General features: G+C 41.2%; 1 protein-coding gene across 1 annotated transcript in view; it reads left to right on the plus strand.

Moving 5' to 3' along the window:
• The window catches only part of LOC145408641 (organic cation transporter protein-like), a 60889-nt gene extending 47036 nt beyond the window's left edge, over positions 1-13853 (plus strand). The window contains exons 5-12 of the mRNA XM_080279326.1: positions 550-704; positions 1572-1740; positions 3357-3504; positions 3709-3803; positions 4312-4571; positions 11790-11974; positions 13504-13652; positions 13763-13853. Of these exons, the coding sequence (XP_080135452.1) occupies positions 550-704; positions 1572-1740; positions 3357-3504; positions 3709-3803; positions 4312-4571; positions 11790-11974; positions 13504-13652; positions 13763-13853 (1252 nt within the window). The remainder of the gene's footprint in view (positions 1-549; positions 705-1571; positions 1741-3356; positions 3505-3708; positions 3804-4311; positions 4572-11789; positions 11975-13503; positions 13653-13762) is intronic.
• The last annotated feature ends 327 nt before the right edge of the window (positions 13854-14180 follow it).

A 14180-nucleotide genomic window follows, 5' to 3' on the forward strand; every position in this document is an offset into this window, starting at 1 on the left:
AACTATGACTTATATGATGAACTGTTAACGGATGCATGGTTCATGACTTGAAACTAAACCACTCAAGAAATCCGTTTCATTCATAATAACTGCCATTATCTTGTGTGATATAATAATAATAAAAAAAAAACAATCATGCCATGCTATTATCAGTAATTTTCTGGCGGAACATATCTTACATATACCACCAGTAACTGCGCACAGCGGCAATGATCACCGGGTTCGGTTCGTCCAAGCGACCAAACGAAAACTGGTGAAGTTCCATACCTTTCAGTGTTACCAGATGCGGAGAGCATTACACCACCTCGCTAGTGGAAGGAATGTTTGTGTTTGATATGTCCACAACTGTACATGCGTCCAGCAGCGTTTCTGTGTTTTCATTAGCAGACATGAGTATTACAAAAGAAAATGTAGTGATCCAGTATGCCCATGCACACGTTGTTTCGGACAGGGAAGAATGTATATCATCTTCATTTCTTTCTCTTTTTCTCCTCCTTGTGGGTATGGAGGAAAACAAAAAATCCTATTCGTCGTCTTCTTTACACACAGGTTCGGGCGGAAAACAACGCTAATCCTGGGAGTACTGACGTATTTCTTGATCGCCATATCCAGCTCTTGGCTCACTTCCCTCCCGGCCATCCTCACCTTCCGTTTCATCCTCGGTTTCAACCATCCTGCCATCCTTCAGACTGGCTATATTCTCGGTTAGTTCGTATCTCCAGTACGTTATTTATCTGTTAGAAATCCTAGAACCAGTTTATTGTCGTCATAACCCCTTCACTGCTTTGACGTATTTGATAATTTTTCTTCCTTTCTCCAGACAGATTTACTAGACTTGGAGGAGACTTTTGGAACTGAAACGGTAAAACACACACACACACACACACACACACACACACACACACACACACACACACACACAATTAGAATCCAATATCGTTTACACAACGAGGGGTCTTTCTGAAGCTGAACAGTCTAATAAAAAATAAAGTCATCGGAGTGAAGTGGCAAACAGATCACACTTCTAAGTTGCTTACACTGAGTTAACACCCTTGCTCAGATCATTATATTCTTTACAACTATTAAAATTTTAGTAATGTATTTCTTGATCACTAGTGCTCTGTATAGCACTAAAGGTATGTGTAAGTCCAAGTACATATCCCAGATTGCAGATCCAGAAAGGTGAGACATATTTCATCTTCATTATGTGCTTTACAAATTATCGAAAAAAGATGAAATTAATAATAAAAATAATAATAATAATAATAATAATAATAATAATAATAATAATAGGGGTTATCTACACCTCCACGCACGCAGTTTTAGCAATACATACAGCCATGAACAAAAGTTTGTTGACACTCCTCTGACGTGTGAGTCAAGGGAAGGTGTTACATGAATTATTTTGATGTGAGAGCAAAATGAAACAGAGACAGACTGGAAGAAGGAAGGATGCTCTCTATCGTTTGGGGAGGAATGTGAAATATGGAAGGCAGGAGACAATTCTGCCAGAGGAGTGAAGGAGAATATTTGCTCCTGGCTGCATCTTAACCTCTCGTACTTCTATACAGCACTGGAGGTATGCGAACCCAAGTACCGATCTATCCTGGGCGTGCTGGCGAGTTTGCCGTGGGCGATCGGCACTATGATTTGGGGCGGAGTGGCCTACCTCATCAGGGACTGGCGATGGCTCCAACTGGCAGTAAACATACCTGGCCTACTCATCCTCCCCATTTTCGTGTAATTTTCTCTTTTCTTTATTATTGGGTCAAGTTTTCCTCTAGACCTGGTTAGGGTTTAGGCTTTGCCTTGTATTTAGTTCCTCGCCTTCTCATCGTCCCATACTCGATTTAGTTCAAGATTTAGTTAGAAATTAGCTTTTGACACGCTTTTAGTTTTTACCTTTTCTTCTTGATTCATTTAAGTTTTTGGCAACGTATTTAGTCTCTAGCTGGGTTTAAATAAGCTTTAGATTCGACCTTGGTTTAACGTTTGGCACGTATTTAGTTTTAACTGAGCATACATATTTCAGAATTAGTTAGGGTTTAGCTCTTGGAATACTCGTATATTGTCTAACTGGGCATAGATATGTTTCAGATTTAGTTACATTTTAGCTTTTGACACGAATTTAGTTTCTATTTCAGTATTTTTTAAGGCTCAATTCCGGTTTAGCTTTGTCATTTATTTTGTTTTGGTATGTCACCCAGCCATGTAGCAGAACTTCTGCCTATCAGAATTCTTTTGTTCCCTGAACTGCATCTCTCTGGAACTAGCTTTCCCGGAGTTGTTTCCCCCCAAACGTCAACCTACAGCTGTTCAAGTCCATCTGTTACAATATTTTATGAATGGAGGACGCCAGTAATCTGGCGTATACATTATTTCTTTTTATTCATTTGTTTTTCCTTCTTCTGTTCTGTTATTTTGAAAAATGTATAGCTAAATTCAGGTCAGTTATGCTTTCGTTTTGGTAAGAATAGAGGGAGGTATAGTTTTATTGCATAATCAGTTATGGTTGAGCTTTGGCATTTATTTAGCCTTGACATAGGTTTATTTTAGATTCAATTGTGGTTTAGCTTTTGACCAACACTGAGTTCCTGTGGTTTACCACAGCAGTGCCAGTTAGCCAGAAAATATCATTGTAGCTGAGTAGGTTCTTCCTCCCTTGAATTTTCTGCCAAGTTCAGTACTCTACATTCCTTGATAAATTTGACTTGCCATGCACTGATTTTGTAAGTATTTTCTTCAGTAGTAGTAGTAGTAGCAGCAGCAGCAGCAGCAGCAGCAGCAGCAGTAGTAGTAGTAGTAGTCGTAGTAGTAGTTTCAACCCTGTACTAAGCTGAATGTGAACTGGTGGGCTTCGGTCTTAAGGTTGTCTTCTGCAGTCCACCATTATCATATCGGGGGATAGTGAAGTAACTGAGAGACGTTTGTATAACTAGGTATTTGAACCCCCTGGTTATATCCTATATCTCTGATTGAACCATATATCATATATTGCTCCATCCCATCCACTCTGTCCTCTGACATTAGGTTCCCCTTCCTGTGACTCACGCACCCCATCTCTCTCATATAGTTAATCTCTCCATCCAGTCCCTCCATCTCATTTTTGGTCTCCTCTACTCCCTTCCTCCTTTCGTAGGGAAAAGAAAAAAAATGTCACGATCTTTTTTGCAATAAACAATTCTCCTGCATGTCACCTTGTCTTTCAACGTTTGGGTGACTTCCCTCCAACTCACACCACTCCTCTCTCATGCATCTCCCCACTCCATCCCTCCATCACAGCCTCAGTCTCCCCCTTCCTCCTCGTAATTAAAGGGAAAAAAGGTCTATCATTTACCCTTCTTTGCCACGCACAGGTTTCTGGATGAGTCTCCCCGTTGGCTTATCGTGCGAGGGAGATTTGAGAAGGCGACCAAGACGCTGAACAAGGCGGCTCACTGGAACCATGTCACCCTTCCGCCCCAGGAGGAGCTACACTCACTTATGCATGCTATTAGACAAGAGGTGATTGCCAGGGGTATATGAATAAAACACACACACACACACACACACACACACACACACACACACACACACACACACACACATACATACAATCACACACACAGCAGAATGTATGCATGTAAAATTAACTAAACGTCATTAAATTCCCTTTTGATCCCCATTCGAAAACAGTGTAAAATAAATTTAAACTTCTTTTCCTGGCAGGCTAACATGGGAAAATCTGGGGTGGAGAAACAGGTGAAGAGAGCCTACAGGGAGAAGGTGACGCACTTCCTCCTGCATCTGCTCATCCTCTTCAGGTAAGTTTCAGGAGTGAGAAGCAAGAAAAGCAAATGAAACATGAGCAAATGCTTGTGCATTATTTGTGCTTCTGAATATTTCTCGCTGTACAGTCAGGGACAAAATTTCTTCTATTAACCGTTCAGAATGCAAAGATTTTGCGTAATGTGTCATAATCCAAGCAGCAGCAGCGGCAGCAGCATCAGTAGTAGCAGTGGCAGCAGCAGTAGTAGCAGTAGTAGTAGTAGTAGTAGTAGTAGTAGTAGTAGTAGTAGTAATACCAGCAGCAGCAGTAGTAGTAATCATAGTAGTAACGTCAGGTTCATCTGAAATGTTAACCCAGTGAACTGCAGCCTGATGCTGGCCTCCTCATGCAATCCACCACCTTCCGTTCAGACGAATAGGGTTGAACTTGAGGGACATTTGTAGAACCAGGCAGTGGAGCCTGCCTGTTATATCAGTGCCACAGAGTGAAAATGTCTTTCTCCAGGACCTATAATTCAAGACACTCCTTCCTTGTCTCCACAGAACACACAAACTACGCATCATCACTTGCATCCTGTGCCTCAAGTTCTTCCTGATCTCCTTCATCTTCTATGGGATTGCCCTCAATGCAGTCAACTTCAGCGCCGACCCCTTCCTCTACATGGTTCTCTCAGGTGTGGTTGAGGTGGCTGCCTACGTGGTCTTGGCGCCCATTATGGCCCGCTGTGGGAGGAAATGGCCCATCATCATCCTCTACTTCATCAGCGGAGTGGTCATTGTGGCTGTGGCATTTATTCCTTCAGGTATGGTTGGAAAAGGGGGAGAGGGGATCAAGTATAGGCTAATCCCTTTAGTTTGGTGACATATAGATTTTTAGCTTCTGTTGTGGCATTTTTTCTATAATTCATAGGGTCCTTCACAATTTTTTCCTGCCGACTTCGGCTGGCTGGAGGGTTTGATGGGTGAGGGTAGAGCCTTCTTGCATTATTATCCTTAACTTTAGCTCACCGAATTAGCTGTCATAGTCATAGTCTTCTCTGTAACAAACAGTTACGAAAGAACTATTAGGTCTGTTGCTGTTGTCAGGACTCTAAAAGATCTTAATACATAATACCTAGCAACATACATATATAGTTTAGAGGTTAGATCATTGACAAACCTAGGGGCCAAGAGGAAATGACATTAGCACCTCTCCAGAATGTTTTCCACAAACAGCGCCTCATGACCATACACACACATACACACACACAGGCTTCTAGAACATTTCAACAACAGTATAGCCCACGTGACACGACCCCTGCTAAACAAGAATGTAGGAATCAGAGCTCAGAAAGGGACTGGCCATAGAACCGGCAGGTAGCAGGGAGAAGGAGGCTAGCAACAGGGGAGAGAGTGTGGCAGAGAGAGAGAAAGAGCGAGAAAGGGAGGTAGCTAGTGGGACTCTTCTCTATACTTCACTCGTGTGTGAGAGACTTTGTTAATATTTCTAAGGAAAATTAAAAGTCCCATACTCATCTTTACCTCTCCTGTCATTACTTGACAAAAAGGAACGAAGATTACCTTCTTGCAAAACCACTCACGTATAGCAACCACTCGTTCACGAGTCTCATATATTTATAACTGATCTACAAAACACACCACAAGAAGCTACGAAGTTTCCACAAAATATAGTGGCAGCAGTGGGATACGAACCTCGTCTTCAAATTACAGTGAATTTCTACAAAAGCAGGCAAGACTGTAACCAATATCAGCTTCAGTTCTACAGTTGATTGTGCACTATCAAGAAACTACAATTCTATGATCAAGTAACCACAAGCAAGTATACAGCAAGAAGAATGAGTTTAGGCTGCGAGTCTACAAGTTCACGAGTCGGCGAGTCTACGAGTCTACAAGCCTAAGAGTCTATGAGTCTACAAGCCTACGAGTCTATGAGCCTATGAGTCTACGAGTGTACAATTGAGTCTACATTATCAAGATAGAAAACAAACAATACCTCTCACAACCAACAACTCACAACCAGCTCCTAACAGTATTCTCTCCAACCCGCCTCCGTCTCCCCAATCATCATGCTGATGCAGAGGTGAAGAGGTCACACGACGCCTTCCCAGTAGTTTAACAAAATATTGATACAAACAGTCTTCCAGTTTCTACGACGAGCCAACGAACTACAACCATCTACGATCAACTACAAGTAACAAGTCTATAAGTCATCTCTATAATCTTCTACACACACCTACAAGTAGCGGCAGTCTTCATCCCACAACGAGTAAATCACAAGAGTAAAGGACCGAGAATACATTGAGAAAGAAAAAATAAACAAGCAAACGAAAAGCAAGACCAAAGCAACAAGCACCTACGAAGTTTCTACACAACCCACAACTACATCATCCCCGTCCTGATCCCACCCTTCTCTCCAACCTACACACTACCTCGCCCAACGTCCACCGCTGACGCAGGAGTATGAGAAGGTCAAAACGACAACATCAGATACCAAGCCCATATTCACAACTCATCTTACTCATCTTCACTCAAGTTACTCGTCGCTACTCATTTACTCACCACAGCTACCAGTGTGGGAAGTCGACGTCACCATCCGTGTTTGCCGAGACGACGCCACGCCTATCAATGTGTGTTTGACACCCCATAACACGTCAATCAACCCTTGAAGGACAACACTATCACCACGTGCAACACCACTCACACCTTTCCCACCGCGGTAAAAATTAGTGAGTTACACAGTTACTTCATTTATACAATACACAGTAATAGACACAGTGTTAGACACCTTCTGCACAGACATATAAAACGTGCTGTATAGTTACAACTTGCGTACACATACTTCAGTTATCTGCATAATTCAACCACCAAATAGTCACCAACAATAAATATTCTAGACTGTTTATATTCATTAATTTATTATAGCATTTATTTACTACCAACGAGTATTACCATTTATACCTACATAAAACACGTGTTTCATACATACAACTATACATCCACAAAGTAATAAAGAAAATATACTATCACAGTTACTCAGTGAGCGATTAAAAGAACTGTATTAAACATTTATTAATTAAAGCTACATAATGGAAACACATTAAGTTACCAAAAAAAAAAAAAAATGGCCAACACAAATGACATTAGTAAGAATGAACAACATCTTCCACACGATCGTGAAGACAAAGATTTCCACACAGTGCTGACACATATATTGCCCACGATAGGTACAAGTGAACAACATGTCAGTGTATATAGTTAATACTGTATATAGTGTGTATGTATTTTTTATATAAAATAACAAAATATGGGGCTATATAATATCATTTTCAATAATGTCTGTGCAATATAAGCTAAACTTAAAAAAGGGTCGCAAGGATAATAACCAGCAATTATGCAACCTTGGACAACACCGAAAAAGCTTAGTCAAACGAAGAAAAACAAACTATAGAAAATCAATACATATAAAAAAAAGAAATAAAAGAAAAATACAGTCAGATCACATAACAGACAAATGAAAATAGGTGTAAGTGTTACTACAAATGCCAAAATACCACATAAACTCCCATAAGTGAAAAAAAAAAAAAAAAAATGTTCTCCACGAGCCTGTGGCAAGACACATCATCACTATCATCGACCGCAGCATGACAGGATTCGATGTCAGGACTGCAGTTATTACAATTATTTAACGACAAAAGATTGAATTATGTTACACTTGCTACAATTATGTAACTACAAACGATATGTAACAATTCATACAATGATACAGTTATGCATTACCACAATGTTACTACAATATTATGTAACAATTCATATGATGTTACAATTATGTATTACCACAGTGTTACTACAATATTATGTAACAATTCATACAATGTTACAATTATGTATTACTACCACAATGTTACTACAATATTATGTAATAATTCATACAATGTTACAATTATGTATAAGAGTAGACTGTAGCACCAGTCGAGCAGGGCAGTACTCCCGAGGTGGATGGAAAGCTGATGACAGGGAGTGCTGGAGCTCCCGTTTCATCAGCCCTCATGACTAGTTCCTGACCATCCCCCTTTGCTGAACTTTTTCAGTGTCTCAGTTACACAGAGAGTAGGCCAGCATGCTCTCCAGTACAAATTTCTCTAACTATCTTCACCACACTACATGCACAGTACACACTACACTTCCTATTCAAAATTAACCAAAATGGCGTCAATTCACCCAGCCTCGGAGTACCCAGGGGGGGGAACCATAAATGCCCCCGCCATCTGCCCCTCTCCCGGTGACGACTCGAGGTGCCTAGAACCACGGTCTGACTCTCTTCTTCTTCATTTCTGCAACATTCACGGCCTTTCATCTAACTTTCGCTCTGTTGAGCACCACCTCTCCTCCTCTAAACCTCAACTTCTTTTTCTAACGGAGACTCAGCTGTCTGAGGCAACTGACAGCAAACCCTTTTCTGTATCCTCCTACTTTCTCTATACTCATTTCAAAGCCAAAGGTGGCTGTTGTGTATACATACGCAACGACTTATCTTGCTCTCGTGTTCCTGACCTTGATTCTTCTGAATTCTCCACACTCTGGCTTCGGCTTTCCTGTCATTCTCTGACTAAACATATCTGTGCTGTTTACTTATCCCCTAATTCTACTGACTATCAAAAATTCTTCGATTATCTCACTTCTTCGATGGAACACATTCTGTCCATTTCTCCTTTCTCTGAAATCTCCATTCTTGGAGATTTCAATGTTCACCACCACCTTTGGCTCTCCTCTCCTTTCACGGATCCACCTGGTGAACAAGCCTACATCTTTTCTATCCTTAATGACCTAGAGCAGCTTGTACAGCACCCTACCCGTATCTCTGACCGCCTCGGAGAGAGCTCCAACATACTTGACCTCTTCCTCACAACTAATCCTTCTGCTTACTCTGTTAATCTTTTCTCTCCGTTGGGCTCCTCCGATCACAACCTTATTACCTTAACCTGTCCTATCACTCCGGTACGGCCTGTGGTCCCTCCAGGGAAACGTCGTCTGTGGCATTTTGGAGCCGCGGACTGGGAGGCCCTCAGGCAGTACTTCTTTGATTCTCCCTGGAATGATTATTGCTTCCATGGCCGTGAGCCATCTGAGTGTGCCTCGCGCATTACGGAGGTTATTCTCTCGGGCATGGAAGCATACATTCCTTTCTCATATCCTTTGACTAACGCAAGAAAGCCTTGGTTTAATCACGCTTGTTCTAATGCTGTCCGCAACAAGGAGAAGGCCTACAAAAGGTACCGGAGCCAACCCACCCCTGAATCACATAATCTTTACGTTTCTGCCCGGAATCGTGCTAAGTCTGTTCTTCGCTCTACTAAAAATAATTTCATCCATACTAAATGCTCTCAACTCTCCAACTCGAATTCTTCCCGCTCCTTCTGGCACCTTGCCAAAAATCTTTCTAACAACTTTACCTCATCATCCTTCCCTCCTCTTGTCTACTCTGATGGTTCTGTAGCTATTTCTTCTACTGATAAAGCAGATCTCTTCGCACAGACTTTCTCCTCCAATTCCACCTTTGACGATTCCGGTGCTGTTCCTCCATCACTTCCCCCCTCTGACTTCCTTATGGCTGACATTAAAATTTCTTCAGTTGATGTATTTTCTGCCATCACTGGCCTCAGTACTAACAAGGCATATGGGCCTGATGGGGTTCCTCCTGTTGTTCTCAAGAACTGTGCTTCTGTGCTTACACCCTGCCTAGGCAAACTATTTCGCCTTTGTCTGTCAACTTGTACCTTTCCTTCTTGCTGGAAGTTTGCTCTCATTCAGCCAGTCCCAAAGAAGGGTGACCACTCCCAACCCTCCAACTATCGTCCAATTGCTTTAACGTCCTGTATTTCAAAAGTTTTCGAGTCAATTCTTAATAGAAAAATTTTAAGGCATCTTTCCTATCACAACCTTCTTTCCGATCGTCAGTATGGGTTCCGTCAGGGACGCTCCACTGGCGATCTTCTCACCTACCTTTCAGACTCCTGGTCATCCTCCTTTCGGGACTTTGGCGAAAGCTTTGCCATTGCACTTGACATCTCAAAGGCTTTCGATCGAGTCTGGCATAAATCTTTAATTTCCAAACTGCCCTCCTGCGGTTTCTATCCTTCTATCTGTGCCTTCATCGCTAGCTTCCTTTCTGGTCGTTCTATAGCCGCTGTAGTAGACGGCCATCGTTCTTCTCCTAGATCTATCAACAGTGGTGTTCCTCAGGGCTCTGTCCTATCACCTACTCTCTTCCTTTTATTCATCAGTGATCTTCTAAGCTGTACATCTAACCCTATCCACTCATACGCTGATGACTCCACCCTTCACCTTTCCATTCGGTTCCCGCAACGCCCATCTCAACAGTTACTTCAAGAAACAAGGGATGAGGCTATGGCACACCTAATGTCTGACTTGGCTCATATCTCTGACTGGGGTAAAAATAATATGGTTGTCTTTAATGCATCTAAGACTCAGTTCTTACACCTATCAACCTGACAAAGTCTTCCACAGGTATACCCACTAATGTTTAATAATATTCAGCTTAATCTTGCATCATCGTTGAACATGCTTGGGGTTTCGTTTACTCGGGACTTATCTTGAAAAGATCATATTGCATCTCTTGTAAAATCTGTTTCCAAGAGATTGGGTGTGCTAGCCGACTCCGCTCTTTCTTTACCCCTGCACAATTGTTGACTCTATACAGGGGTTTTATCCACCCCTGTGTGGAGTACAACTCTCATGTGTGGGGCGGCTCCCCACATACAGCTCTTCTCAATAGGGTGGAGTCAAAGGCTTTTCGTCTCATTAACTCTCCTCCTCTTACTGACTCCCTTCAACCTCTGTCTCTTCGCCGCACTGTTGCATCTTTATCTCTTTTCTATCGCTACTTTAATGGCCACTGCTCCTCTGAACTGTCTGCTTGCATTCCTCCACCTCTACGACGGGCGCGTAGCACCCGTCTGGCAGCAAACTCTCATCCCTTTTCTGTCCAACTCTCTAATGCAAGAGTTAACAGTTACTCCCAGTCTTTCATTTATGCAACAGGTCAGCTCTGGAACTGTCTCCCTCTGTCTGTATTTCCTGCTGCCTATGATCTCCAGTCTTTCAAACGTAGTGTGTCCAGGCATCTCAAAATGATCGGATCTTGAATTTGGCTTTCTATTGTATTTTGTTTTTCTCTTGGAGGGAACTGTTACTGCGGGCTCATGGCCTTTGGTTCCTTCTTCCTCGCATAAAAAAAAATATATATATTACTACAATGTTACTACAATATTATGTAACAATTTCTACAATGTTACAATTATGTATTGCTACCACAATGTTACTACAATATTATGTAACAATGTTATGTAATGACCTAGCAATATTACCATTGCACAATCATATGCGTATGTCTGTTATACATACACATCTTACAATATGTCATACAATAACCAATTTAACCATATTGGATTTGTTCAGTTATGTATACAACTTGTTTAAAATGTAATATTACTGGATCATTGGAATATTAACATGAATATTATATTTGTACAATATTACAATCAATGTTATGTATTAATAGGTTAGCATATGTCAATGATGATTGCTGTCAGAGGACCGCCAGCTGCGTGACCAATGGGGAGAGGGGATCAAGCATTTGTTAACCCCTTTAGTTTGGTGACGTATAGATTTTTAGCTTCTGTTGTGGCAATTTTTCTAAAATGCATAGGGTCCTTCTCAATTTTTCTTACCGACTTCGGCTGGCTGGAGGGTTTGATGGATGAGGGTAGAGCCTTATTGCATTATTATCCTTATCTTTAGCACACAGAATTAACTGTCCTAGTCATAGTCTTCTCTGTAACAAACAGTTACAAAAGAACCATTAGGTCTGTTGCTGTTTGCTATCCTTTGTACTCCTTTACAGACAAACAGACAGGTTAATAGATAAACAGACATACAGGTAAATAAACAGACAGAGAGACATATAAAAAACATTCCTATTCACCCAATCTATTCCATGGCAGATATGAAGGTACTTGTGCTGGTGTTGGCACAGATTGGGCGTATGTGCATCAGCGGGGCCTACGTGATCCTGTACCTGTACTGTGGGGAGCTCTACCCCACTGAGGTGCGCATTCAGGGCCTCGGCTACTGCACTTTCCTCTCTCGCATCGGCTCCATGATCTCACCATTCATCACAGAGCTGCTGGTTGGTATACTTCCACGCACATCTTGGCCCGTTCACAAGTATCCCACATATGTTCACACACTAAAATAATTATCGACACCCCATGCTTCGATACCCTTTGCAACTATCACTGGCACAGAAGCTGTGACTATGCTGTATGGGTTGGTACACCTGACTCCCCACTGCCCTCTCTCTCTCTCTCTCTCTCTCTCTCTCTCTATGTATATATATATATATATATATATATATATATATATATATATATATATATATATATATATATATATATATATATAGTATAACTTCCACAGTTTCATGTCGTGTATAATGAGTATTTCATGGCAATGGCCATAATGCTTAAAGGAAAGTCTCAAAGCATTGTGAACTAGATAATATAGAAATCAAAGTGCTATGATTCTGTTTGGCACCCATCCTATCCGAGGTTACCACCTTAGGATTTTCTGACACGTTTTCATACAGTGACAACCACCATTAGCATTTAAAGAATGGGTTGATGGCAAACTCATCACGTCCCCTTCCAAAGAACTATACGGCAGTGTTATATCTCTGAGCTGCTTCATGTTCTTTCTTACATCTGCAGCCTTCCCCTTTAGGAATTTATTGTTCTCTCCTTACTACCAGTTTTTACAATCTATTCTCTCTTATCAGCCATTTCTCTTTTAATGTTCTGTCGTATTCTACTATATAACAGTATCGTATTTTTATTGAAAGTCTGTGACTGAAGCCAAGCTTTTTATAGTGCCTGTCTTTTATCCTCATTCACACCGAAGATCCTGCATCGCACCCTGTTGTAGCGCTAAGTTTTTATTAGTCAATTATACTACTTCACTACATTAACCTGGAACAGATCGGACATCTCTCAACCATTAACGTAAAGTCATGACAAGAAATCACCACAACAGTACAGTATTAGCCACAAAGAAATGTTCTGGAAACTATGGTGAGTCATCTATTAATTATGCCATTAAGGTGAAGGAAATAAAATTATTAAAATGCCGCGAGATGAAATGAATGAACATCAGGTTTACATACGAACTTATTGCATTTTTCCTTTAATTAAGTAGCAAGCCAAAGGCGTGCAGTATGGTAGTCTTGTTTCGTTAAGCATTCAGCCAACTAAAACGCAGGTATTAGTTAAAAAAGTTGCGCAAGATAACGCGCTAGCCACAGTTTCACATATGTGTAAAATACGCTAAATGAAGTTTCAGTGTGCTAGAAATTGGGATTTCCGAGCCAATATGGCAACACTTCCAGTTACACAATACGGAGTACTCGAACCTAAGGCTCATATTGAAAGTGGCTTTAGGTTCTTTTGTAACACTTCTGATATAGGGATTCATTTTGCACATTACACAACATCCGGGTTTATAATATTTATGAAGATGATGTTGCTACTCAAACTCTCTAAGTAAGGCAAAATACCAATAATTATAGACAAGACAAATTACTTAGTCAACAGTGCTACGAAGCCTCCGATACCACAATGAATAGTGACAAAGGCTCAGCAGATCTCTCCCCTCTCTCCCCAGGGCCCAGTCTACCGCTCTGCCCCCTCTCTGGTCTTCGGTCTGGGTGCCCTGGTGGCTGGTCTGGCCACACTTCCGCTCCCGGAGACCCTAAATAGGAAACTGCCAGACACTATCGCGGATCTCGAAAATAATCCCTCCGAGCTCATAAGGTATAAAAGAAAAAAAAAAAAAAGATCATGGTGATGACGGTGACATATTTATTGATTCATTGACTTGTTTATTTATTTATTTTTATTTATTATTTACTATTCATTTGCAGGCTGGAGAACTGTGGAGCGGAGAAACCGGAGGAGGAAAGGGAGGAGGCGTTGGAGGACGAGGAATCAGAATTGGCCAAGTTGCGGGCTTAGGACAGAAGGAGCTTCTGTCTCCATCTCTCTCTCTCTCTCTCTCTCTCTCTTTCTCTCTTCATAACTCCCTGCCGTTAACCTCTTCAGTCCCGTGGCGTATTTTTTTTTCACTGGTAGGATAAAGGCTAAATTAGTTTTTTTTTTTTTTTTAATCGTTCCTTAAGCTGATGAAATTCGTCTGAAGGCAGACAGGATGCTTAAAAAGTATATATACATAATTGGACTGAAGGGATTAAGTGATTTAGCTGAACATTTGTATTAGTATTAGTATTAGTGGTAGTAGCAGTAGTAGTAGTAGTAGTAGTAGTAGTGGTAGTAGTAGTAGTA

Source organism: Coenobita brevimanus, chromosome 78, assembly GCF_032717465.1.
Source record: "Coenobita brevimanus isolate Jiangsu-jjx chromosome 78, ASM3271746v2, whole genome shotgun sequence".
NCBI classification, from domain to species: Eukaryota; Metazoa; Arthropoda; class Malacostraca; order Decapoda; family Coenobitidae; genus Coenobita; species Coenobita brevimanus.